We start from the raw sequence: 27386 nt of genomic DNA, 5'->3' as shown, positions 1-27386 counted from the left end.
AAAAAATATGTTATGTTATAGTACCTGTGCCCATGATATTCATTTCCAAAGGAGACCTTCCAGCAGCTTCACTTCTGTGTGAAAAGTCTCATCCAAGTTAAAGCTCCATGTGCTGCAGGATTTCAGTGGTTGCTAAGGAGGTTGTTTCTCCTTAGTAGCAGTACTTGTGGATGGATTCTAGAGGGTGTGGCTGCACAGGAGCATGCAACTAACAATATATTCCCTATGATGTATAAAGGGCTGCTGGTTTACAGCCCTCTGCAAAGCCCCCCTATGTGTTCCATCCTGTAATGGCTTTACACAGGCAGGGGGAGCCCTCCTCTTGTCCAGGACAGAGCACATGAGCGGAGGGTGAAGGGGAGCTTTGCATAGGGCTGTGAACAAGCAGCCCTGAATGTATCATAGGGAGCCAGGATCCGTTCTGCTACCAAGGGGGCACGACCTCCTTAGTAACCAATGAAATCCTACTATTTTCCTGTCTGTTTGTAAAATTACTCATCTAGAAAGCAAAGTTTTAAAATAAAAAAACTAATTTGATCAGAATTATATATCTTAGACACATATGGTGTATTATTAGTGATAAGCAAACCTGCCAATGTTCAGTTCAGGCAGGTCTTTCCCGGATGCGAAAGATCCAGGAGCAAATTGCTAGAGGCAAAACATCCAGGGATGAACTGCTGGGGGCAAAACATCTGGGGGTGAAACATCCGTGGGCAAACTGCTGGGAGCGAAACATCTGGGGGCGAACTGCTGGAGGCAAAACATCTGGGGGGCGAACTGCTGGGGGGAAACATCTGGGGGCGAACTGCTTGGGGACGAAGCATCTGGGGTTGAAACATCCGGGGGCGAACTGCTTGGGGACGAAGCATCTGGGGTTGAAACATCCAGGGGCGAACTGCTGGGTGCGAAATATCCGGGGGGCGAAACATCCGGGGGCGAACTGCTGGGGGCGAAACATCTGGGGACGAAACATCCGGAGGTGAACTGCTGGGGGCAAAACATACAGGGGCGAACTGCTGGGGGCAAAACATCCGGGGGCGAACTGCTGGGCGCGAAACATCCAGGGGCGAACTGCTGGGGGCGAAACATCCGGGGGCGAACTGCTGGGGGCAAAACATCCGGGGGCGAACTGCTGGGGGCAAAACATCCGGGGGCGAACTGCTGGGTGCGAAACATCCGGGGGCGAAACATCCAGTTGCGAAACATCCGGGGGCGAACTGCTGGGGGCGAAACATCCAGGGGCGAACTGCTGGGGGTGAAACATCCGGGGGCGAAACATCCGGGTGCGAAACATCCGGGGGCGTACTGCTGGGGGCGAAATGTGCAGGGGCGAAATGTGCGGGGGCGAAATGCTGGGGGCTAAATGTTCGGGGGCGAAGTGTACCTGGGGGCGAACTGCTGGGGGTGAACTGCTGGGGGCAAAATGCTGGGGGCGAACTGCTGGGGGCGAAACTTCCAACTCCCACGGCAATCAGACTAGTTCCCTGGATCAACGCCTTATCAAGGAATCTAGTGTATATACCCTGTAATATTATACTTTTCCAGAAAGGTATCCAGTCCCCTCTTAAATTTAATTAATGAATCACTCATTACAACATCATACGGCAGAGAGTTCCATAGTCTCACTGCTCTTACAGTAAAGAATCCGCGTCTGTTATTATGCTTAAACCTTCTTTCCTCCAGACGTAGAGGATGCCCCCTTGTCCCTGTCTCAGGTCTATGATTAAAAAGATCATCAGAAAGGTCTTTGTACTGTCCCCTCATATATTTATACATTAAAATAAGATCACCCCTTAGTCTTCGTTTTTCCAAACTAAATAGCCCCAAGTGTAATAACCTATCTTGGTATTGCAGACCCCCAAGTCCTCTAATAACCTTGGTCGCTCTTCTCTGCACCCGCTCTAGTTCAGCTATGTCTTTCTTATACACCGGAGACCAGAACTGTGCACAGTATTCTAAGTGTGGTCGAACTAGTGACTTGTATAGAGGTAAAATTATGTTCTCCTCATGAGCATCAATGCCTCTTTTAATACATCCCATTATTTTATTTGCCTTTGTAGCAGCTGCCTGACACTGGCCACTGAATATGAGTCTGTCATCCACCCATACACCCAGGTCTTTTTCATTGATGGTTTTGCCCAGAGTTTTAGAATTAAGCACATAGTTATACATCTTATTACTTCTACCCAAGTGCATGACCTTACATTTATCCCCATTAAAGCTCATTTGCCATTTATCAGCCCAAGCTTCTAGTTTACATAAATCATCCTGTAATATAAAATTGTCCTCCCCTGTATTGATTACCCTACAGAGTTTAGTGTCATCTGCAAATATTGAAATTCTACTCTGAATGCCCCCTACAAGGTCATTAATAAATATCTTAAAAAGAAGAGGGCCCAATACTGACCCCTGTGGTACCCCTCTGCTAACCGCGACCCAGTCCGAGTGTGCTCCATTAATAACCACCCTTTGTTTCCTATCCCTGAGCCAGCTCTCAACCCACTTACATTTCTAGTCAAATCAGTCAAAGGTTTAGCAACGCCAGAAAACCCAGTTATAAATCGACGATAGAAATTAGCAAAGCCCAAGAATTTCTGAAGACTCTTAAGAGAAGTAGGCTGCGTCCAGTCACAAATAGCCCGAACCTTAACAGGGTCCATCTCAACAGAAGAAGGGGAAAAAATGTACCCCAAAAAAGAAATCTTTTGAACCCCAAAAACACACTTTGAACCCTTTACACACAAAGAACTAGTCCGCAAAACCTGAAAAACCCTCCTGACCTGTTGAACATGAGACTCCCAGTCATCAGAAAAAATCAAAATACCGTCCAAATACACAATCATAAATTTATCCAAATATTCACGGAAAATATCATGCATAAAGGACTGAAAGACCGAAGGTGCATTTGAAAGGCCGAAAGGCATTACTAAATACTCAAAATGGCCCTCAGGCGTATTAAATGCGGTTTTCCACTCATCCCCCTGCTTAATTCGCACCAAATTATACGCCCCACGAAGGTCAATCTTAGAGAACCACTTAGCCCCTCTTATGCGAGCAAACAAATCAGTCAACAAAGGCAACGGATACTGATATTTGACTGTAATTTTATTCAGGAGTCGATAATCAATACAAGGCCTCAGAGAGCCATCCTTCTTAGACACAAAGAAAAAACCAGCTCCTAAAGGAGATGAAGAAGGACGAATATGTCCCTTTTCCAGGGACTCCTTAATATACTCTCGCATAGCAGCATGTTCAGGCACAGATAAATTAAACAAACGACCCTTTGGAAATTTACTGCCAGGAATCAGATCTATGGCACAATCACAATCTCTGTGGGGAGGGAGAGAACCAATCTTAGGGTACCGTCACACTAAACGACGCTGCAGCGATAGTGACAGCGATGCCGATTGCTGCAGCGTCGCTGTTTGGTCGCTGGAGAGCTGTCACACAGACCGCTCTCCAGCGACCAACGATGCCGAGGTCCCCGGGTAACCAGGGTAAACATCGGGTTGCTAAGCGCAGGGCCGCGCTTAGTAACCCGATGTTTACCCTGGTTACCAGCGTAAAATGTAAAAAAAAACAAACAGTACATACTTACATGCGTCCCCCGGCGTCCGCTTCCTGCAATGACTGAGCGCCGGCAGTAGCAGGGCACAGCGGTGACGTGTGCTTTCACTTTCACTTTGCGGCGCTCAGTCAGTGTGGGAAGCGGACGCCGGGGGACGCATGTAAGTATGTACTGTTTGTTTTTTTAACATTTTACGCTGGTAACCAGGGTAAACATCGGGTTACTAAGCGCGGCCCTGCGCTTAGTAACCCGATGTTTACCCTGGTTACCAGTGGTAAAATATCGCTGGTATCATTGCTTTTGCTGTCAAACACAACGATACACGGCGACCTAGCGACCAAATAAAGTTCAGACCTTCCAGCAGCGACCAGCGACATCACAGCGGGATCCAGATCGCTGCTGCGTGTCAAACACAGCGATATCGCTACCTAGGACGCTGCAACGTCACAGATCGCTGGCTATATCGCTGCGACGTTGCTTAGTGTGACGGTACCTTTAGGCTCTTCAAAAACATCACGATAATCAGACAAAAATGCTGGAATCTCAGAGGGAGTAGATGACGAAATGGAAACCAAAGGTACATCCCCATGAGCCCCCCGACATCCCCAGCTTATCACAGACATTGTTTTCCAGTCAAGGACTGGGTTATGAGATTGTAACCATGGTAATCCAAGCACTAAAACATCATGTAAATTGTACAACACAAGGAAGCGAATCACCTCCTGATGGTCTGGAGTCATACGCATAGTCACTTGCGTCCAGAATTGTGGTTTATTACTAGCCAAAGGGGTAGAATCAATACCCTTCAGAGGTATAGGGACTTCCAGTGGCTCTAAATCAAACCCACAGCGCCTGGCAAAGGACCAATCCATAAGACTCAGGGCGGCGCCAGAGTCCACATAGGCATCCACAGTAATAACTGATAATGAAAAAATCAAGGTTACAGACAGAATAAATTTAGACTGTAAAGTGCAAATAGACTTGTCAGCCTTCTTTGTGCGTTTAGAGCATGCCGATATAACATGAGCAGAATCACCACAATAGAAACATAACCCATTTTTACGCCTGTAATTCTGCCGCTCGCTTCTGGACAGAGTTCTGTCACATTGCATATTCTCTGGCGAGTTTTCAGAAGATACCGCCAAATGGTGCACAGTAGGGTTGAGCGAAACGGGTCGATCATTTTCAAAAGTCGCCGACTTTTGGCTAAGTCGGCTTCTCATGAAACCCGATCCGACCCCTGTGCTTGTCGGCCATGCGGTACGCGACTTTCGCGCCAAAGTCGCGTTTCAATGACGCGAAAAGCGCCATTTCTCAGCCAATGAAGGTGAACGCAGAGTGTGGGCAGCGTGATGACATAGATCCTGGTCCCCACCATCTTAGAGAAGGGCATTGCAGTGATTGGCTTGCTGTCTGCGGCGTCACAGGGGCTATAAAGGGGCGTTCCCGCCGACCGCCATCTTACTGCTGCTGATCTGAGCTTAGGGAGAGGTTGCTGCCGCTTCGTCAGAAGCAGGGAGAGCGTTAGGCAGGGTCCACTAACCACCAAACCGCTTGTGCTGTAGCGATTTCCACTGTCCAACACCACCTTCGGTGTGCAGGAACAGTGGAAGCTATTTTTTTTTTTTTCCCTCAGCGCTGTAGCTCATTGGGCTGCCCTAGAAGGCTCCGTGATAGCTGTATTGCTGTGTGTACGCCACTGTGGAAACCAACTGCTTTTTTCAAAGCACATATCCTCTTGTTCCTTTCTGCACAGCTATCTTTTTTGTTTGTCCACACTTTTTATTTAATTTGTGCATCAGTCCACTCCTATTGCTGCCTGCCATACCTGGCTTAGATTACTGCAGGGAGATAGTAATCAGTGGTAGAAAAATATTGGCCTCAGTCAGGGCTTGTGTGCCACTGCTGTGTGTGCTATCTCTTATTCAGTGGGCTATAGAAAGCCTATTTATTTATTTATTTTTTTTCTTATTATTTGGTTTCTAAAGTCTCCCTGAAAAAAAAAATAAAAAATAAAAAAACAGTGGGAGAGTAATATTGCCCTTTCAGCTTGTGTGCCAGTCTTGACTCCTGGGTGTGCCACCTCTCTCTCTCTCATTCAGTGGGCCATAGAAAGGCTATTTATTTTTTTGGTTTTTTTAATATTATTTGGTTTCTAAAGTCTCCCTGAAAATAAAAAAAAAACTTAAAAAAACAGTGGGAGAGTAATATTGCCCTTTCAGCTTGTGCGCCAGTCTTGACTCCTGGGTGTGCCACCTCTCTCTCTCTAATTGTGGGCCATAGAAAGCCTTTTTTTTTTGTTTTTTTTTAATATTATTTGGTTTCTAAAGTCTCCCTTAAAAAACAAAAAATACATAAAAAAACAGTGGGAGAGTAATATTGCCCTTTCAGCTTGTGTGCCAGTCTTGACTCCTGGGTGTGCCACCTCTCTCTCTCATTCAGTGGGCCATAGAAAGGCTATTTATTTTTTTGGTTTTTTTAATATTATTTGGTTTCTAAAGTCTCCCTGAAAATAAAAAAAAAAAACCTTAAAAAAACAGTGGGAGAGTAATATTGCCCTTTCAGCTTGTGTGCCAGTCTTGACTCCTGGGTGTGCCACCTCTCTCTCTCTAATTGTGGGCCATAGAAAGGCTATTTATTTTTTTGGTTTTTTTAATATTATTTGGTTTCTAAAGTCTCCCTGAAAAAAAAACAAACTTAAAAAAACAGTGGGAGAGTAATATTGCCCTTTCAGCTTGTGCGCCAGTCTTGACTCCTGGGTGTGCCACCTCTCTCTCTCTAATTGTGGGCCATAGAAAGCCTTTTTTTTTTTGTTTTTTTTTAAATATTATTTGGTTTCTAAAGTCTCCCTTAAAAAACAAAAAATACATAAAAAAACAGTGGGAGAGTAATATTGCCCTTTCAGCTTGTGTGCCAGTCTTGACTCCTGGGTGTGCCACCTCTCTCTCTCATTCAGTGGGCCATAGAAAGGCTATTTATTTTTTTGGTTTTTTTAATATTATTTGGTTTCTAAAGTCTCCCTGAAAATAAAAAAAGAAAAACTTAAAAAAACAGTGGGAGAGTAATATTGCCCTTTCAGCTTGTGCGCCAGTCTTGACTCCTGGGTGTGCCACCTCTCTCTCTCTAATTGTGGGCCATAGAAAGCCTTTTTTTTTTGTTTTTTTAAATATTATTGGGTTTCTAAAGTCTCCCTTAAAAAGCAAAAAATACATAAAAAAACAGTGGGAGAGTAATATTGCCCTTTCAGCTTGTGTGCCAGTCTTGACTCCTGGGTGTGCCACCTCTCTCTCTCTAATTGTGGGCCATAGAAAGGCTATTTATTTTTTTGTTTTTTTTAATATTATTTGGTTTATAAAGTCTCCCTGAAAAAAAAAAAAACTTAAAAAAACAGTGGGAGAGTAATATTGCCCTTTCAGCTTGTGCGCCAGTCTTGACTCCTGGGTGTGCCACCTCTCTCTCTCTAATTGTAGGCCATAGAAAGCCTTTTTTTTTTTGTTTTTTTTAAATATTATTTGGTTTCTAAAGTCTCCCTTAAAAAACAAAAAATACATAAAAAAACAGTGGGAGAGTAATATTGCCCTTTCAGCTTGTGTGCCAGTCTTGACTCCTGGGTGTGCCACCTCTCTCTCTCATTCAGTGGGCCATAGAAAGGCTATTTATTTTTTTGGTTTTTTTAATATTATTTGGTTTCTAAAGTCTCCCTGAAAATAAAAAAAAAAAAACTTAAAAAAACAGTGGGAGAGTAATATTGCCCTTTCAGCTTGTGCGCCAGTCTTGACTCCTGGGTGTGCCACCTCTCTCTCTCTAATTGTGGGCCATAGAAAGCCTTTTTTTTTTTGTTTTTTTTTTAATATTATTTGGTTTCTAAAGTCTCCCTGAGAAAAAAATAAAATAAATTAGGTGGGAGATTAATATTGACATTAGTGCTTGAGTGACAGTCCTGCGTGTGTGTCATCTCTGTGATTTTGTGCCACAGAAAACAGAGTGTGTAACATTGTGCCTGATTTTCCTTGTGGTCTCACCAACCTGTTAAGGGATATTGAAATCATACTGAAGTTATAGCTCACCGTGTAAGTTGTTTGACAGCAACAAATAAAGTTACTTTGGTTAAGATTTTAAAACAATGAGGAAGTCTGGTGCAAGAGGTCGTCGTGGGCGTTCATTGTCAGCTGGTAATGATGGTAGTGGTAGTGGAGCATCAGGTGGTCGTGGGGATAAAAATATTCCACCTAAGTCTGGAGCTGTGGAGCCAGTTTCGTCGTCAGGCTACACAAGGCCTCGAACGCTCTCTTTTCTGGGAGTAGGAAAACCGCTTTTAAAGGCGGAGCAGCAACAGCAAGTTTTGGCTTACATTGCAGACTCAGCCTCTAGCTCTTTTGCCTCCTCTTCCGAAACTGGTAAATGTAAAAGCAGCGCGTCGCTTGTGGATGTTCACGGTCAGGGACAAGTCGCTTCCTTGTCCTCCTCAGCAAAAACTACAACAAGAGAGAAGGATGCAGCAGGCGACACAACGGGTCACTCCATGGAGCTCTTTACACATACCGTCCCTGGCTTAGAAAGTGAAACATTTAACAGGCCATGCCCATTACAAGTAGATTCTGACATGGAGTGCACTGATGCACAGCCACAGCCAGAGTACTATGCTGCTCCTTTGACTCAGACCACCACATTGCCCTCTCAGGGTACAGATCCACAATCAGACCCTGATGAGACTATGTTGCCCCGCCACGAACGCTATACCACCGACCGACACAGTGACACAGACGAAGTTGCACACGAGCTCGAAGAGGAGGTAATAGATGACCCAGTTATTGACCCCGATTGGCAGCCATTGGGGGAACAGGGTGCAGGCGGCAGTAGTTCAGAAGCGGAGGTGGAGGAGGGGCCGCAGCAGGCATCAACATCGCAACAGGTTCCATCTGCCGGGCCCGTATCTGGCCCAAAACGCGTGTCAAAGCCAAAACCTGTTGGAGGACAGCGTGGCCATCCGGTTAAAGCTCAGTCTGCAATCCCTGAAAAGGGATCCGAGTCTAGGAAGAGTGCAGTCTGGCATTTTTTTAAACAACATCCAACTGATCAGCGCAAAGTCATCTGTCAAAAATGTTCAACTAGCTTAAGCAGAGGTCAGAATCTGAAAAGTCTAAATACTAGTTGCATGCATAGACACTTAACCACCATGCATTTTCAAGCCTGGACTAACTACCAAACGTCCCTTAAGGTTGTAGCACCCTCGGCCAATGAAGCTAGTCAGCAACGCAACATCCCTTCCGTCACTGTAAGGCCACCATTTTCCGCACCACCGGCAGTATCTGTGCAGGTTTCTTTGCCAGCCAAAAGCAGTCAGGGTCAGGGAACCACCAGTTTTGTAGGAGGAAATATTGCATCTAGGGCACCGGCGGAAACAATACCGTCTCCAACCGTCTCTCAGTCTGCCATGTACACCGGCACACCCGAAAGTTCCACGATCTCCAGCTCTCCAGTCCAGCTCACCCTACATGAGACTCTGGTTAGAAAAAGGAAGTACTTATCCTCGCATCCGCGTACACAGGGTTTTAACGCCCACATAGCTAGACTAATCTCGTTAGAGATGATGCCCTACCGGTTAGTTGAAAGCGAAGCTTTCAAAGCCCTGATGGAGTACGCTGAACCACGATACGAGCTACCCAGTCGACACTTTTTTTCCAGAAAAGCCATCCCAGCCCTGCACCAGCATGTTAAACAGCGCATCGTCCATGCACTCAGGCAATCTGTGAGTACAAAGGTGCACCTGACTACAGATGCATGGACCAGTAGGCATGGCCAGGGACGTTATGTGTCCATCACGGCACACTGGGTGAATGTGGTGGATGCAGGGTCCACAGGCGACATCAATTTAGGGACAGTTGTGCCTAGCCCACGGTCTAGGAAACAGTTGGCTGTAGGCGTTCGCACCCCCTCCTCCTCCTCCTCCTCGTCCTCCTGCAGAAGCTACAGCTCTTCCACAGAACGCAGTCTGCCAACCACTCCATCGGCAGATGACACTGTTGCACACCAGTTGTCCCATTATGGGCCAGCTACTGCCAAGCGTCAGCAGGCTGTATTGGCTTTGAAGTGTTTGGGCGACAACAGACACACCGCGGAAGTTCTGTCCGAGTTCTTGCAACAAGAAACGCAGTCGTGGCTGGGCACAGTAGATCTTGAGGCAGGCAAGGTAGTGAGTGATAACGGAAGGAATTTCATGGCTGCCATCTCCCTTTCCCAACTGAAACACATTCCTTGCCTGGCTCACACCTTAAACCTGGTGGTGCAGTGCTTATTGAAAACTTATCCTGGGTTCTCCGACCTGCTCCTCAAAGTGCGTGCACTTTGCTCACATATCCGACGTTCGCCTGTACACGCCAGCCGTATGCAGACCTATCAGCGGTCTTTGAACCTTCCCCAGCATCGCCTCATCATAGACGTTGCAACAAGGTGGAACTCAACACTGCACATGCTTCAGAGACTGTGCGAACAGAGGCGTGCTGTTATTTATTTGTGGGAGGATACACGGGCAGGCAGTAGGATGGCAGACATGGAGTTGTCAGGTGTGCAGTGGTCTAAGATACAAGACATGTGTCAAGTCCTTCAGTGTTTTGAGGAATGCACACGGCTGGTTAGTGCAGACAACGCCGTAATAAGCATGAGCATCCCCCTAATGCGTCTGCTGATGCAAAGTTTGACGCACATAAAGGAGCAGGCGTCTGCACCAGAGGAAGAGGAAAGCCTTGATGACAATCAGCCATTGTCTGGTCAGGGCAGTGTACAGGACGAGGTAGCGGGCGAAGAGGAGGTGGAGGACGAGGAGGATGATGGGGATGAGTATATTTTTAATGCCGAACCTTTCCCGGGGGCACAGGAAATTGGTTGCGTGTCACGGCCGGGTTCTGGTTTTTTGAGGGACACAAGTGACGTAGATTTGCCTGCAACTGCCCCTCAACCAATCACAACCGGAGATTTGACAACTGGAACTTTGGCCCACATGGCGGATTATGCCTTACGTATCCTAAAAAGGGACACACGCATTACGAAAATGATGAACGATGACGATTACTGGTTGGCCTGCCTCCTTTATCCACGCTATAAAGGCAAATTGCAAAATATTATGCCACATGAGAACTTGGAACTAATATTAGCAACCAAACAATCAACTCTTGTTGACCGTTTGCTTCAGGCATTCCCAGCACACAGCGCACGTGATCGTTCTCACACGAGCTCCAGGGGGCAGCAGACTAGGAGTGTTAGGGGTGCACACATCAGAAGTGGCGTTGGACAGAGGGGTTTTCTGACCAGGTTGTGGAGTGATTTTGCTATGACCGCAGACAGGACAGGTACTGCTGCATCAATTGAAAGTGACAGGAGACAACATTTGTCCAGTATGGTTACTAACTATTTTTCATCCCTTATCGATGTTCTCCCTCAACCGTCATTCCCATTTGATTACTGGGCCTCCAAATTAGACACCTGGCCAGAATTGGCAGAATATGCATTGCAGGAGCTTGCTTGCCCGGCAGCAAGTGTCCTATCAGAAAGAGTATTCAGTGCTGCAGGTTCAATATTAACCGAAAAAAGGACTCGTCTGGCTACCCAAAATGTTGACGATCTAACATTCATTAAAATGAACCACAACTGGATTTCGAAATCTTTTGCCCCACCTTGCCCGGCCAACACCTAGCTTTCCTATGAAAAGCTCTTGCCTGTGAATTACTTTTCTAATGTCTAATTTGCTGCAGCTGATTGTACAGCATACGACATGTTTACACCTCCCTAAATGGCAAAACTCCCCACACGGGGCCGTGGTATCGCGACTTGGCGCAAGCACCCGTGAGACTGCTGTTTGTCTGAAGAGGTGGGTGTGCTCGCTTTTGGTTGACGGCATTGCTACTGGGTCCCTCATAGTACAATGTAGTGTCTCTGGCGGTGGCGGTGCGCACCCAACGTCAGACACACCGTTGTAACATGAGGGGCCCTGGGGCGGTCCCGCCGGCCTCAAGAGAGTTCCCCCCTACCCCAGCTCAAAATGTGCTCTACCACGTGCAAAATTATGTCGCACAGCTCCACCAATCTTTAGTCTATTCGCTGACATCATTCAATGTCTGGCACTGACAATACAAATTTGTAGACATCTATGATGCAACTTAAAGTAGTCTGTGTCTGTGTCCTATATTGGCACCATTAAATAGTTACTGCCAAATTACTATGTCAGAAACTCAGTAGATGAGCCCACCCCTGTACCTAAGTATGCCACCTTTTTTTTTGTTTTGGTTGTTTTGCGAGACATTAACATCTATTTATATTTTGGGAGTACTGGGACAGACACTCCTTGCACTACTCCTCCACTCACCACCAAGCTGCCTGTGTATCCATGTAACCGCTGTAAAACTGCCATGAGCCTATTGTTTGTTATTTTAGGCCTTTGATAGCCTGTCTGCGGTCCCTACTTTAAATACTCCTCCACTCATCACCAGCTGCCTGCCCGTGTATCCATGTAACCGCTGTAAAACTGCCATGAGCCTATTGTTTGTTATTTTAGGCCTTTGATAGCCTGTCTGCGGTCCCTACTTTAAATACTCCTCCACTCATCACCAGCTGCCTGCCCGTGTATCCATGTAACCGCTGTAAAACTGCCATGAGCCTATTGTTTGTTATTTTAGGCCTTTGATAGCCTGTCTGCGGTCCCTACTTTAAATACTCCTCCACTCACCACCAAGCTGCCTGTGTATCCATGTAACCGCTGTAAAACTGCCATGAGCCTATTGTTTGTTATTTTAGGCCTTTGATAGCCTGTCTGCGGTCCCTACTTTAAATACTCCTCCACTCACCACCAAGCTGCCTGCCCGTGTATCCATGTAACCGCTGTAAAACTGCCATGAGCCTATTGTTTGTTATTTTAGGCCTTTGATAGCCTGTCTGCGGTCCCTACTTTAAATACTCCTCCACTCATCACCAGCTGCCTGCCCGTGTATCCATGTAACCGCTGTAAAACTGCCATGAGCCTATTGTTTGTTATTTTAGGCCTTTGATAGCCTGTCTGCGGTCCCTACTTTAAATACTCCTCCACTCATCACCAGCTGCCTGCCCGTGTATCCATGTAACCGCTGTAAAACTGCCATGAGCCTATTGTTTGTTATTTTAGGCCTTTGATAGCCTGTCTGCGGTCCCTACTTTAAATACTCCTCCACTCATCACCAGCTGCCTGCCCGTGTATCCATGTAACCGCTGTAAAACTGCCATGAGCCTATTGTTTGTTATTTTAGGCCTTTGATAGCCTGTCTGCGGTCCCTACTTTAAATACTCCTCCACTCATCACCAGCTGCCTGCCCGTGTATCCATGTAACCGCTGTAAAACTGCCATGAGCCTATTGTTTGTTATTTTAGGCCTTTGATAGCCTGTCTGCGGTCCCTACTTTAAATACTCCTCCACTCATCACCAGCTGCCTGCCCGTGTATCCATGTAACCGCTGTAAAACTGCCATGAGCCTATTGTTTGTTATTTTAGGCCTTTGATAGCCTGTCTGCGGTCCCTACTTTAAATACTCCTCCACTCATCACCAGCTGCCTGCCCGTGTATCCATGTAACCGCTGTAAAACTGCCATGAGCCTATTGTTTGTTATTTTAGGCCTTTGATAGCCTGTCTGCGGTCCCTACTTTAAATACTCCTCCACTCATCACCAGCTGCCTGCCCGTGTATCCATGTAACCGCTGTAAAACTGCCATGAGCCTATTGTTTGTTATCTTAGGCCTTTGATAGCCTGTCTGCGGTCCCTACTTTAAATACTCCTCCACTCACCACCAAGCTGCCTGTGTATCCATGTAACCGCTGTAAAACTGCCATGAGCCTATTGTTTGTTATTTTAGGCCTTTGATAGCCTGTCTGCGGTCCCTACTTTAAATACTCCTCCACTCACCACCAAGCTGCCTGTGTATCCATGTAACCGCTGTAAAACTGCCATGAGCCTATTGTTTGTTATATTAGGCCTTTGATAGCCTGTCTGCGGTCCCTACTTTAAATACTCCTCCACTCACCACCAAGCTGCCTGCCCGTGTATCCATGTAACCGCTGTAAAACTGACATGAGCCTATTGTTTGTTATTTTAGGCCTTCGAAGCCTGTCTGCGGTCCCTCCTTCCACTAGGCCTCCACTGACCAGACCACTGCTGCCCGTGTACCCCTGGAACCAATTTTAAAGTGCCTACAGCCAGCCCATTTTATTGTGTTAGGCCTTCGAAGCCTGTCTGTGGTCCCTCCTTCCACTAGGCCTCCACTGACCAGACCACTGCTGCCCGTGTACCCCTGGAACCAATTTTATATTATACCACCTTACACAGGGACAAAGAGGAAGGTGCAGATGAAAGTGCAGGTTCCTTCATCAGGTGGGGGGGCATACTCGTTGGCGACGTCACTGGCACAGGGCCACTCAGAGTACGCAAAAGTGTCGCTGCTGGTGGGAGGCGCCCCCGCCATGCAAACACACCGCCGTACTTTGAGGGGCCCTGTGCCAGTGCCAATGCGAACGAGTGGGCCCCCCCTGCTTGCTCAGGATCACAGCACTTGCAACGTTGAAATACTTACCTCTCCCTGCTCCACCGCCATGACGTAGTCCATGTTTCCTGGGCCCACTAAAACCTTGAACCAGCCCTACCCCCACAACTTTTGCCAAATGACCCCCAATTTCCAGTGCCCAACTATTATTATAAAGTTAATTAAGATTGACAAGCTTCAGAAAACAAGAATGGATGTTTTTGGCAGTAAAATGTGCACTGTAGGTGTTTTCCTGGCCTCCACTCACTGCCGGCTATGCTTCCCCATTGACTTGCATTGGGTTTCGTGTTTCGGTCGATCCCCGACTTTTAGCGATAATCGGCCGACTTCACTCGACTCGACTCTGGACTAAATCGGGTTTCACAAAACCAGACTCGATCTTAAAAAAATGAAAGTCGCTCAACCCTAGTGCACAGGCTTGCGCTCCCACAAACGCCGATCAATCTGAATAGCCATTGTCATGGACTCATTCAGACCTGTAGGCGCAGGGAACCCGACCATAACTGTTGTGAATTTGCGTTTTGCTCCCTCTAGTGGTCATTAGTGATTTGACACTGGAGCTTCTGTCTTCTCCTATATGCTCACCTGGGCCGTTAGTTCAGGGGCGTTGCTATATAAGCTCTCTGGACCTTCAGTTCTATGCCTGGCATCGTTGAAATCAGAGCTAATCTGTTGTGCTCTTGTGTACTGATCCTGGTTCCTGCTTGTTAAAGCTAAGTCTCTTCCTTGCTTTTTGCTTTTGTTTTGTTTTGTATTTTTGTCCAGCTTGTTCCAATCTGTATCCTGACCTTTGCTGGAAGCTCTAGGGGGCTGGTGTTCTCCCCCCGGACCGTTAGACGGTTCGGGGGTTCTTGAATCTCCAGCGTGGATTTTTATAGGGTTTTTGTTGACCAAATAAGTTATCTTGCTTTATTCTGCTATTAGTAAGCTGGCCTCTCTTTGCTGAACCTGGTTCATTTCTGTGTTTGTCATTTCCTCTTACCTCACCGTTATTATTTGTGGGGGGCTTGTATCTTGCTTTGGGGTCCCTTTCTCTGGAGGCAAGAGAGGTCTTTGTTTTCTTCTCCTAGGGGTAGTTAGATTCTCCGGCTGGCGCGAGTCATCTAGCGATCACCGTAGGCATGATCCCCGGCTACTTCTAGTGTTGGTGTTAGGAGTAGATATTTGGTCGACCCAGTTACCACTGCCCTATGAGCTGGATTTTTGTATCTCGCGGACTTACACGTACCTCTGAGACCCTGTCCACTGGGGTCATAACACATAACATCCTTAATGGCATCAGAGAGGCCCTCTCTGAAATTTGCCGCTAGGGCGCACTCATTCCACTGAGTAAGCACAGACCATTTACGAAATTTCTGGCAGTATATCTCAGCTTCATCTTGCCCTTGAGATAGGGCTATCAAAGCTTTTTCAGCTTGAATCTCCAAATTAGGTTCCTCATAAAGCAAGCCTAAAGCCAGAAAAAAGGCATCCACATTGAGCAACGCAGGATCCCCTGGTGTCAATGAAAATGCCCAGTTTTGGGGGTCACCTCGCAGCAAAGAAATCACAATCTTAACCTGCTGGACAGGATCTCCAGAGGAGTGAGGTCTGAGAGAAAGGAATAATTTACAATTATATTTGAAATTCAGAAACCGAGATCTATCTCCGGAAAACACCTCTGGTGTGGGAATCTTAGGTTCAGACATCGGAGTATGTATAACAAATTCTTGTAAATTTTGAACCTTAGTAGCAAGATTATTTAAACCTGCAGCCAAGCTCTGAGGATCCATCTTTAAACAGGTGAGATCAGAGCCATTCAAGGATTAGAAGGAGAGAAAGGCAAAGGCTGTAATTAGAGCTGAAATACAACTGGTCCAACTATGGAGCAAACATAGGAAAAAAAAAAAAACTCTACAGACTTCTTTTTCTCTCCTTTCTTCTGCCAGTAACTTTAACACGGGCCGGTCATACTGTCATGATTCCCAATGGCAGGGAAACATCAAAACACAAAGATAACGGACGAGCTCTGGGTGATGGAATCTCGAGCTGACCGTGAGCTAAATCTACCACACAACTAATAGTAGCCAGGGAGCATACCTGATTAACCCTAGATGCCACGCGCCAGCCGGAGGACTAACTACCCCTGGTAGAGGAAGGAACAGACCTGGCTTACCTCTAGGGAAATACCCCAAAAGATGATAGCAGCCCCCCACATGTAATGACGGTGAGTTTAGAGGAAAAGACATACACAGTATGAAGGTAGATTTAGCAAAGAGAGGTCCACTTACTAGATAGCAGAAGGATACAAAAGAGGACTTCACGATCAACTGAAAACCCTATCAAAAAACCATCCTGAAATTACTTTAAGACTCCTGTGTCAACTCATGACACAGGAGTGGCAATTTCAGCCCACAAGAGCTTCCAGCTACAGAGAATAACAAAACTGCAAACTGGACAAAAGATACAAAACAAAAGGACAAAGTCCACTTAGCTGATCAGCAGACTAGTAGCAGGAACATGCAACCGAAGGCTCTGGTTACAATGATGACCGGCAAGGAAATGACTGGAGAGCAAGGCTAAATAGGAAACTCCCAAACACTGATGGGAGCAGGTGAACTGAGACAGAAAAGACACACAAGTCACCAGTACCACCAGCAACCACCAGGGGAGCCCAAAAGCGGATTCACAACATGTTTCCTAGACCGTGGACTAGGCATAACTGTCCTACTATGGCTGTCCCCTGTGGACCTTGCATCCACCACATTAACCCAGTGCGCCGTGATGGACACGTTATGTCCCTGGCCATGCCTACTGGTCCATGCATCTGTGGTGAGGTGCACCTTTCCACTGACTGATTGCCTCAGTGCATGGACAATGCGTCTTTGACATGCTGGTGGAGGGCTGGGATGGCTTTTCTCGCAAAGAAGTGCCGACTGGGTAGGTCATAGCGTGGTACTGCGTTGGCCATCAGGTCTTTGAAAGCTTTGCTTTCAACCAACCGGTAGGGCATCATCTCTAACGAGATTAGTATAACAATGTGGGCATTCAAACCCTGTGTACGCGGATGAGAGGATGAGTACTTTCTTTTCCTAACGAGTGTCTCTTGCAGGGTGAGCTGGACTGGAGAGCTGCATATGGTGGAACTAGCGGTGGTGGTGGTAGACATGGAGGATTGAGAGAGGGTTGGTGATGGTATTCTTGATGTTGGCCTACATACAGTGTTTCCTACCAAGAACCTTGTGATTCCCTGACTGCTTTGGCCTTGCGACAATACCTCCACATTTGCTGCTGGTGGTGTCCTAACCGGTGGGCTTACAGTGAGGGAAGCAATGTAACGTTGCTGACTACCTTCAATCTGAGCAGGTGCACCAACGGTATGGGACGTTTGGTAGTTAGTCCAGGCTTGCAAGTGCATGCTGGTTAAATGTCTAAGCATACACATTGTTTTTACATTTTGAAGATTCTTCCCTCTGCTAAAGGTCTTTGAGCATTTCTTACAGATAACTTTTGACTGATCATTCGGATCTTGGTTAAAAAATTGCCACACTACAGTACACTCTTCCTACTATGGAATACCTTTTCAGGCATTGCACGCTGTGCTACTTTCACCAGATGGCCACGCTGTCCTAAAACTGTTTTTGCTTTTGACACACGTTTTTGGCCTGATACGGGCCTGCCAGATGACAGCTTTTGCGATGTAGATGACTGCTGCGGATCATCCTCCTCCCCTTATGAGCTACTGGCAGCGGCACCCTCTTCCCCCAATGGCTGCCAATCTGGGTCAACAACTGGGTCATCTATCACCTCCTCTTCAATGTCATGTGCACCTTCCTCTGTGTCACCATATAGGGTGCTATAGCGTTCGGGACGGGGCACCATAGTCTCATCAGGGTCAGATTCTGGCTCAGTACATTGCGAGGGCAATGTAGTGATTTGAGTCAATGGAACAGCATAATAATCTAGCTGTGTCTGTGCATCAGTGCACTCCATGTCCGATTCATCTTGTAATGGGCAGTAAACAATTTCCCTTTCTAACCCAGGCACGGTATGTGTAAAGAGCTCCATGGAGTAACCTGTAGTGTCGCCTGATGCACCTTCACTTTTGGTTTGGGTGAAGGACACAAGGAAACGTCTTGATCCTGACCGAGAGCATCCACTGACGACTCGCTGCTTTTATATTTGGAACTTTCTGAAGAGGAGGCAAATGAGCTAGAGGCTGAGTCAGCAAGGAAAGCCAAAACTTTTTTCTGCTGCTCCGGCTTTAAAAGCTGTTTTCCTACTCCCAGATAAGGGAGCCTTCAAGGCCTTGTATAGCCAGACGATGACGCCGGCTCAACACCTCCAGCCTAAGGTGCTATTGTGCTTTTGCCACTACCACCAGATGCACCTTCACCACCACCACCATCAGTACCAGCTGGCAACCACCGCCCACGGGCTCTTCCACCAGACTTCCTCATTTTTTGGAAAATCTAACCAAAATAACAACCGTTATATGGTACTGTAAAACAAGGTAGAAGGTGTATATAAACTTGTTAAGAATTTAAATCTCCCTTTTTTGGGGGGGGGAGACTGAACCAAAACTCAGGCCCTGTGCATAAAACAACACAATGTAAGTGGCAGAAAGTGGCTGGCTGATATACGACAAACTAACAGGACTGAAGTATATCCACTTTGTGAGAATCTGAATCTCACTTTTTTTTTGGGAGACTGAACCAAAACTCAGGCCCAGTGTACATAACAACGCAATCTAAGTGGCAGAAAGTGGCTGGCTGACATACTGCAAACTAAGGCTGGGCTCACATTATGTTCAGTGACTCCTTTAAACGGACTACGTTACACCGCGGCGTGCGCTAACGATGTGCCGTCATTGAGTGACGAACCCGAGACGCTGGCTGCAGCATTTCCGGGTCCATCAATGCTAGCGCAGATGGAGCTAGAAGATGCTCCCATCTGCGCTAGCGCGATGGAACGTCGGCACTTACGTTAACAACAGCCCGTTAGCGTATGTGCTGAATGGGCTGCTATTAACTCAATGTGAACCCAGCCTTGCAGGACTGAAGTATATCCACTTTGTGAGAATTTGAATCTCACATTTTTTTTTTGGAGACTGAACCAAAACTCAGGCCCAGTGTATAAAACAACACAATGTAAGTGACAGAAAGTGGCTGGAAGATATATGAAAAAACACAAGGACTGTAGTACAATTTCAATCTCCCTACAATGATCTCAGGACTAGTGTTGAGCGATACCGTCCGATACTTGAAAGTATCGGTATCGGAAAGTATCGGCCGATACCGGCAAAGTATCGGATCTAATCCGATACCGATACCCGATACCAATACAAGTCAATGGGACTCAAGTATCGGACGGTATCCTGATGGTTCCCAGGGTCTGAAGGAGAGGAAACTCTCCTTCAGGCCCTGGGATCCATATTAATGTGTAAAATAAAGAATTAAAATAAAAAAATATTGCTATACTCACCTCTCCGACGCAGCCTGGACCTCACTGAGGGAACCGGCAGCGTTGTTTGCTTAATATGCGCGCTTTTACTTCCTTCCGTGACGTCATGGCTTGTGATTGGTCGCGTGCCGCCCATGTGGCCGCGACGCGACCAATCACAGCAAGCCGTGACGTAATTTTTAGGTCCTGGATGCCTAATTCTAGGCATTCATGATTTTAAAATTACGTTCCGGCTTGTGATTGGTCGTGTCGCGGTCACATGGGCGGCACGCAACCAATCACAAGCCGTGACATAATTTTAAAAATGCGCGCGTCTCCTGCCTCCCGTGACGTCACGGCTTGTGATTGGTCGCGTCGCCCATGTGACCGCGACGCGACCAATCACAAGCTGGAACGTAATTTTAAAATCATGAATGCCTAGAATTAGGCATTGAGGACCTGAAAATTACGTCACGGCTTGCTGTGATTGGTCGCGTCGCAGCCACATGGGCGGCACGCGACCAATCACAAGCCGTGACGTCACTGAAGGAAGTAAAAGCGCGCATTTTAAGCAAACAATGCTGCCGGTTCCCTCGGTGAGGTCCAGGCTGCGTCGGAGAGGTGAGTATAGCAATATTTTTTATTTTAATTCTTTATTTTACACATTAATGTTGTTTCGATACCGATACCTGATACCACAAAAGTATCGGATCTCGGTATCGGAATTCCGATACCCGCAAGTATCGGCCGATACCCGATACTTGCGGTATCGGAATGCTCAACACTACTCAGGACAAGTATGGCAGCAATAAAAAGGACTGCTGCACACAAAAGTGTGGACAAATAAACAAGATAACTGTGCAGAAAGGAGCAACAGGATTTTTGCTTTTAAAAAAGCAGTTGGTTTGCACAGCAGCATGCAATCAGCAATGCAGCTATCAGGGAGCCTTATAAGGCAGCCTAATAAGCTACAGAGCTGATGCACAAAAATATAGCCTCCACTGTCGCTGCAAAAAAAAGGTGGTGTTGAACAGTGGAAATCGCTACTGCACAAGCAGTTTGGAGGTTAATCTTCCCTCCCTAACTATATCCCTTCTTCTGATGAAGCTGCAGCAACCTCTTCCTATGCTAAGATCGGCAGAAGTAAGATGGCGGTCGGCGTGCATGCCCCTTTATAGCCCGTGTGACGCCGCAGAAAGCAAGCCAATCACTGTCATGCCCTTCTCTAAGATGGTGGGGACCGAGACCTATGTCATCACGCTGCCCACACTCTGCGTCCTCCTTCATTGGCTGAAAAATGGCGCTGAAAGCGTCATTTGAAACGCGACTTTTGCGCGCAGATCGGCGACCTCATGGCCGATCCCACACTAGGATTGGGTCAGGTTTCATGAAACCCGACTTTGCCGAAAGTCGGCGATTTTTGAATTTGTTCGATCCGTTTTTCTCAACCCTAACTGTAACAGCTCCCTTTATGTCCCCTATGACTGAAATTTAGCAGCTACAGGGAGGATATAAAGGAATTTTCTCTCTGTAGCCATTGGTCCAGTTCAGCAGCAAGTTCAGATTTTCACACCATTTAAATACAGATTAACCTTATATCTGAAGGTTACGCCTATCCTTAAAAAGCCAACCCTCGATCCAACTGCTATGTCCAGCTATCGCCCAATATCGCTGCTTCCATTCGCTTCCAAACTCCTGGAGCAGCACGTCCATGCTGAACTCTCCTCCCACTTCTCATCCAACTTGGTGTTCGACAATCTACAATCTGGTTTCCGCCCCCATCACTCAACTGAGACTGCCCTGACCAAAATCACTAACGACCTACTTACCGCCAAAGCTACTGGACAATACTCTGTACTCCTCCTTCTAGACCTGTCCTCTGCTTTCAACACAGTTGACCACTGCCTCCTACTACAGATCCTCTCCTCTTTTGGCATCAAAGACCTCGCCCTATCCTGGATCGCCTCGTGCCTTTCCAACCGCACATTCAGAGTCTCCCACTCCCACACTAAGTCCTCATCCCACCCTCTCTCTGTTGGAGTCCCCCAAGGCTCTGTTCTAGGACCCCTACTCTTCTCAATCTATACACTTGGCTTGGGACAACTCATAAAGTCCCATGGATTCCAGTACCACCTCTATGCTGATGACACTCAGATCTACCTCTCTGGCCCAGATGTCACCGCTCTGCTGTCCAGAATCCCAGAGTGCCTATCAGCCATATCCTCCTTCTTCTCCTCTCGCTTCCTCAAACTCAATGTGGACAAATCTGAACTCATCATCTTTCCTCCATCCCACAAATCTTCCCTACCTGACCTATCTATCGCAATCAATGACATCATGCTTTCCCCCGTACCCGAAGTCCGCTGCCTCGGAGTAACCTTTGACTCTGCCCTGTCCTTCAAATCGCACATCCAAGCTCTTTCCACCTCCTGTCGCCTCCAGCTCAAAAATATCTCCAGAATCCGTCCTTTCCTCAACCCTCAATCTACTAAATTGCTTGTGCATGCCCTCATCATCTCCTGCCTTGACTACTGCAACATCCTTTTCTGTGGCCTCCCTGCTAACACCCTTGCCCCTCTCCAGTCCATCCTTAACTCTGCTGCCCGACTAATCCATCTCTCTCCTCGCTACTCCTCTGCTTCCCCCCTCTGCAAAGCTCTTCACTGGCTCCCATTCCCTCAGCGTATCCAGTTCAAATTACTAATACTGACCTACAAAGCCATCCATAACCTGTCTCCTCCATATATCTCTGAACTAATCTCCCGATATCTTCCCTCACGTATTCTCCGGTCCTCCCAAGACCTCCTTCTCTCCTCCACACTTATTCGCTTCTCATCCAATTGCCTCCAAGACTTCTCCAGAATATCCCCCATCCTCTGGAACTCTCTGCCCCAACACGTCCGACTATCAACCACAGTCGGATCCTTCAGACGGAACCTGAAAACTCATGTCTTCAGGAAAGCCTACAGCCTGCACTGACAACGCTGCCGCCTCATCACTATCGAAGCTACCACCTCACCAACACCGGGGCTCCTGCAACCCCCAACCTACTCTCTCCTTCCCCATAATCCTGTAGAATGTAAGCCCGCAAGGGCAGGGTCCTCGCCCCTCTGTATCAGTCCATTATTGTTAGTTTGTTTACTGTAAGTGATATCTGTAACTTGTATGTAACCCCTTCTCATGTACAGCACCATGGAATCAATGGTGCTATATAAATATATAATAATAATAATAATAATAATAATAATAATAATCTGAAGGTAAATAGCCTTTTTGGACATGAAAGACTCCTTTTAAGAATTGTAACCATGTCTGTTTGACGTGACATTATTGTAAGTATTAAATAATACAACAAACAGTAATTACATTTGGCTGTCATGTCTGGAGATAAACCTACCTGACCATATTTTGTGATCATATATGATATGCAATAGATTAGCAAGGGATGGTTTATTAACATGAGTGTGAATACAATTATATTGCTTTATGTCTATAGAAGAAATGAAGAAGGTTACAAAAGGTTGCCTGCTCTTTCCGATGTCCATAAAAAAATATTTCCATTCTGCGTTCTGTCAGTCCCCAAATGATTATCTTCATTAAAACTCACTTTCAGTGTGCTGACATTTATAGCTTTATAGGGAGTATGGGAACATGCAATTCCAATTGAAATGTAATCAGAACATTATGCACTTTACACCTCCAATCAATACAGCCCGCAATGAAATAGGTCGAGCTGATTTCAGTTTTGTTCATTTATTGCACTGTCTTTAAATCCTGTAGTGTGAGAGTAAAGAGAAAGATTAGCAGAAGCTTTAGAGTCTGCTTTATATGAGCCTGGCACTATGTGTCAGCCACATTAGCACAGATCTCATCGCTATTGTTATTTTAGTCATTTGCTCTCAGGCTTACCATAGTATACAGGGATGTCTGAAGCCCTGATTCCTATCGATTTTTTTTATTCCATTATCTGTCATATTGTATTTGAGAGACAAAGAAACAGGCATTGGAAGAAGTGAATGTAAAAAGTCCTAAAAGTTTAGAAGGTAAAAGTAACTGGCACTAGAACAAAAAAAAAACGAAAAGAAACTGTATGTCTGCATTTATGGTTAGAAGTACATAGAAATAATTTTATTTTAAATTACTTTAAATTACTGCACATAAATTTACTCTTTTACAGAACTACATATGAAAGCTAACTAGCAAGTACCACCTAGTACCACTACTGAGTACAACCTAGATGAGCTAGCTACTCTACAAGTCACTTCCAGCCCTTTAACCCTTTCCCGAATAGGCAATTTTTTCTACGCTTCAATTTCCTAACTCTAATTCCAAGACTCATGACTTTTTAAAAAAAATTTCTACCAATAAAGCCACATGATGATTTGCCATTTTGCAAGCAGAGATTTTAATTTTAAGTAATATATTCTACTAGATTGATGCCTTCTTCCTATATATATAATAAAATAATGTACCATATTATTTACCATACTCTGTAATAAAAATGACAATATTAATCCTGTGTGCTATATGGTCATGCATTGTTTAGTCAAGACATCTTTCCTTTATATTTGGCTTCCAGTGACTACGTGAAGGACTTGTTTTTGCCTCGAGTTAAATTCCCATTGATTTGTCGCTCCGTTGCTGGAATGGAAGGAAAGTCTCAGCAAGCCATGCAGAGAGTTAGTTGTGTGAGGAAGACTTTTGCTAGCAGCTTTGCCGCAGTAAAGAGGAGATCAGTGTGTGCCCAGATCAAGCTTCAAATGGTGAGTTTGCCTTATAATGCATATTTAGAGACATTCATTTGTTTATGTTTCCGAATTATGTGTGTTTTCCATTATATTTAATGGCTATAAGCCATTGTTCCTCTGGTGAAGACAAATTCACAGTGAAACATGTCATGTGGGGCTTATGTGATAAGTCTTAACAATTGAAGTACATGTCCCTGGTACAAGTAGGGTGGTGTGTACTACAGACATACCATCAACTTAATTACTGCAGCAACAGGAGAGTTGAAGAATAGGGTTCTCAATTACATAACAATATAATATATTGATACATCATTTTAAGTCATAAATGCTGTAGCTGACTCTATGTTTTGCCGACAGCCTCAACTAAGCATATACAGCCAAAAAATGATGCATGGCAGACAAAACTGTGACTTCGTCTGCATCATTATAGTCAATGGCCCTGTTGACACATGCTCCCAAATCTTGTTTGAATGGTTTGATCATAAGCAATGATGGAGCCACTGAACATACTGGTACACGTTATCTAACCCAGCCTTAGGTTTACAGTTAAATTCTAATATCTACTGATAAGATCATAAGTCTTTACTTTTTTTAGAGTAAGCCAATGATTGAAAATTAAAATTTCCCATGTTCTCTGTAGTTTGTACTGTGTATGACAAATGTTAATGTAAAATAAGTATTAGCCATGAGAAATATTGACTGATGAAGTAGAATCATAGAATCATAGAATGGTAGAGTTGGAAGGGACCTCCTGGGTCATCTGGTCCAACCCCCTGCTCAAAGCAGGATTCATTAAATCATCCCAGTCAGATGTCTGTCCAGTCTCTGTTTGAAGACTTCCCTTGAAGGAGAACTCACCATCTCTCGTGACAGCCTGCTCCACTCATTGATCACCCTAACTGTCAAAAAGTATTTTCTAATATTTAATCTGTGTCTCCTCCTATTCAGTTTCATCCCATTGCTTCTAGTCTTTCCTTGTGCAAATGAGAATAAAGATGATCCTTCTACAATGTGACAGCCCTTGAGATATTTGCAGACAGCTATTAAGTCTCCTCTCAGTCTTCTTTTTTGCAAGCTAAACATTCCCAAATCCTGTAACCGTTCCTCATAGGACATGGTTTGTAGACCGGTCACCATTCTGGTCGCTCTTCTCTGAACTTGCTCCAGTTTGTTGATGTCTTTTTTAAAATGTGGTGCCCAAAACTGGACACAGTATTCCAGATGATGTGTGACCAAAGAGTAGTAGAGGGCAATAATGACTTCAAGTGATCTAAACTGTATGCTTCTGTTAATACATCATAGAATTGTATTTGCCTTTTTTGCTGCTGCATCACACTGTTGACTCATGTTTAGTCTGTGATCTATTAGTATACCCAAGTTTTTTTTTACATGTGCTGTTGCTTAGCCCAATTCCTCCCATTCTGTATATGCTATTTTCATTTTTCTTGCCCATATGTAGTACTTTGCATTTTTCCCTGTTAAAAACCTGTTAAATCTGTTACTTGCGGCCCACTGCTCCAGTTTATTTATATATTTTTTAATTCTCTCTCTCTTCTCTAGTATTAGCTATCCCTCCTAGATTTGTGTCATCAGCAAATTTAATCAGTTTACCCTCAATTCCTTCATCTAAATCATTGATAAAGATGTTGAACAATACAGGGCCCATGACAGAGCCCTGTGGTACCCCACTTGAGACATTCTTCCAACAGGATGTGCAGCCATTTACAACCACTCTTTGGGTTCGATCACTGAGCCAGTTATGAATCCACCTAACAGTTGCCTTGTCCGTTCCATAGTTAGTAATTTTTTCAATAAGGATTGTGTGAGATACTTTATCAAATGCTTTGCTGAAGTCAAGATAAACTATATCTACAGCATTTCCGTGATCCACCCAGTCAGTGATTCTGTCATAGAAGGAAATTAAGTTAGTCTGACATGACTTATTAGATACAAACCCATGCTGACTTGTTCAAAAATCTTTCCTGGTATGGACATCAGACTCACAGGCCTATAGTTCCCTGGGTCTACCTTCTTCCACTTTTTGAAGATAAGAACAACATTTGCTGTTCTCCAGTCTTCTGGGACTTCTCCTGTTTTCCGTGAATTTTCAAAGATTATGAAGTGTGGTTAAACATTTTTTTCTGCTATCTCCTTCAGTACTCTGGGGTGTAATTCATCTGGACCTGGAGACCTGAATTCATTTATGTTAGCTAAGTGTTTCCTCACTATCTTTCTGTTTATAGATATCCAAAATTCTAAAATAGTATGGTCCAAACCTCCTAGGGTCCCAGCCAGTCTTACCTCCTCAACCATTTCCTCCCTGTTTATAAGGATTAGATCCCAGGTAGCAGATCCACTTGTTTTCTCTCCTACCTTTTGGAAGATAAAATTGTCAGCAAGAGAGGATAAGAATTTGTTTTATCTGTTAGTTTTGCCTAAGAGAGATTCCCAACAAATGTCTGGATAGTTGAAATCTCCCATGACAACTACAGTTATATGAAAATGTTTGGGCACTCCTATTAATCTTAAGCTTAATGTTTTATAATTTTTTTTTGCAACAGCTATTTCAGTTTCATATATCTAATAACTGTTGGACACATTAATGTTTCTGCCTTGAAATGAGGTTTATTGTACTAACAGAAAATGTGCAATCTGCATTAAAACAAAATTTGACAGGTGCATAAGTATGGGCACCCTTATCATTTTCTTGTTTTAAATACTTCTACCTACTTTTTACTGATTTACTAAAGCACTTTTTTTGGTTTTGTAACCTCATTGAGCTTTGAACTTAATAGCCAGGTGTATGCAATCATGAGAAAAAGCTACTTAAAGTGGCCACTTGCAAGTTGTTCTCCTGTTTGAATCTCCTCTGAAGAGTGGCATCATGGGCTCCTCAAAACAACTGTCAAATGATCTGAAAACAAAGATTATTCAACATAGTTGTTCAGGGGAAGGATACAAAAAGCTGTCTAAGAAATTTAACCTGTCAATTTCCACTGTGAGGAACATAGTAAGGAAATGGAAGAACACAGGTACAGTTCTTGTTAAGGCCAGAAGTGGCAGGCCAAGAAAAACATCAGAAAGGCAGAGA

At 45.2% G+C, this 27386-nt stretch overlaps 1 protein-coding gene across 1 annotated transcript in view; it reads left to right on the top strand.

Annotated features, from left to right (window-relative positions):
* MYO18B (myosin XVIIIB) overlaps positions 1-27386 on the top strand; it is a 1084067-nt gene that overhangs the window by 416234 nt on the left and 640447 nt on the right. The window contains exon 20 of the mRNA XM_077295498.1: positions 24127-24310. Coding sequence (XP_077151613.1) covers positions 24127-24310 — 184 coding nt within the window. The remainder of the gene's footprint in view (positions 1-24126; positions 24311-27386) is intronic.

Source organism: Ranitomeya variabilis, chromosome 1 (genome assembly GCF_051348905.1).
Source record: "Ranitomeya variabilis isolate aRanVar5 chromosome 1, aRanVar5.hap1, whole genome shotgun sequence".
Lineage (NCBI taxonomy): Eukaryota > Metazoa > Chordata > Amphibia > Anura > Dendrobatidae > Ranitomeya > Ranitomeya variabilis.
This window is presented reverse-complemented; position numbering and strand designations above follow the sequence as displayed.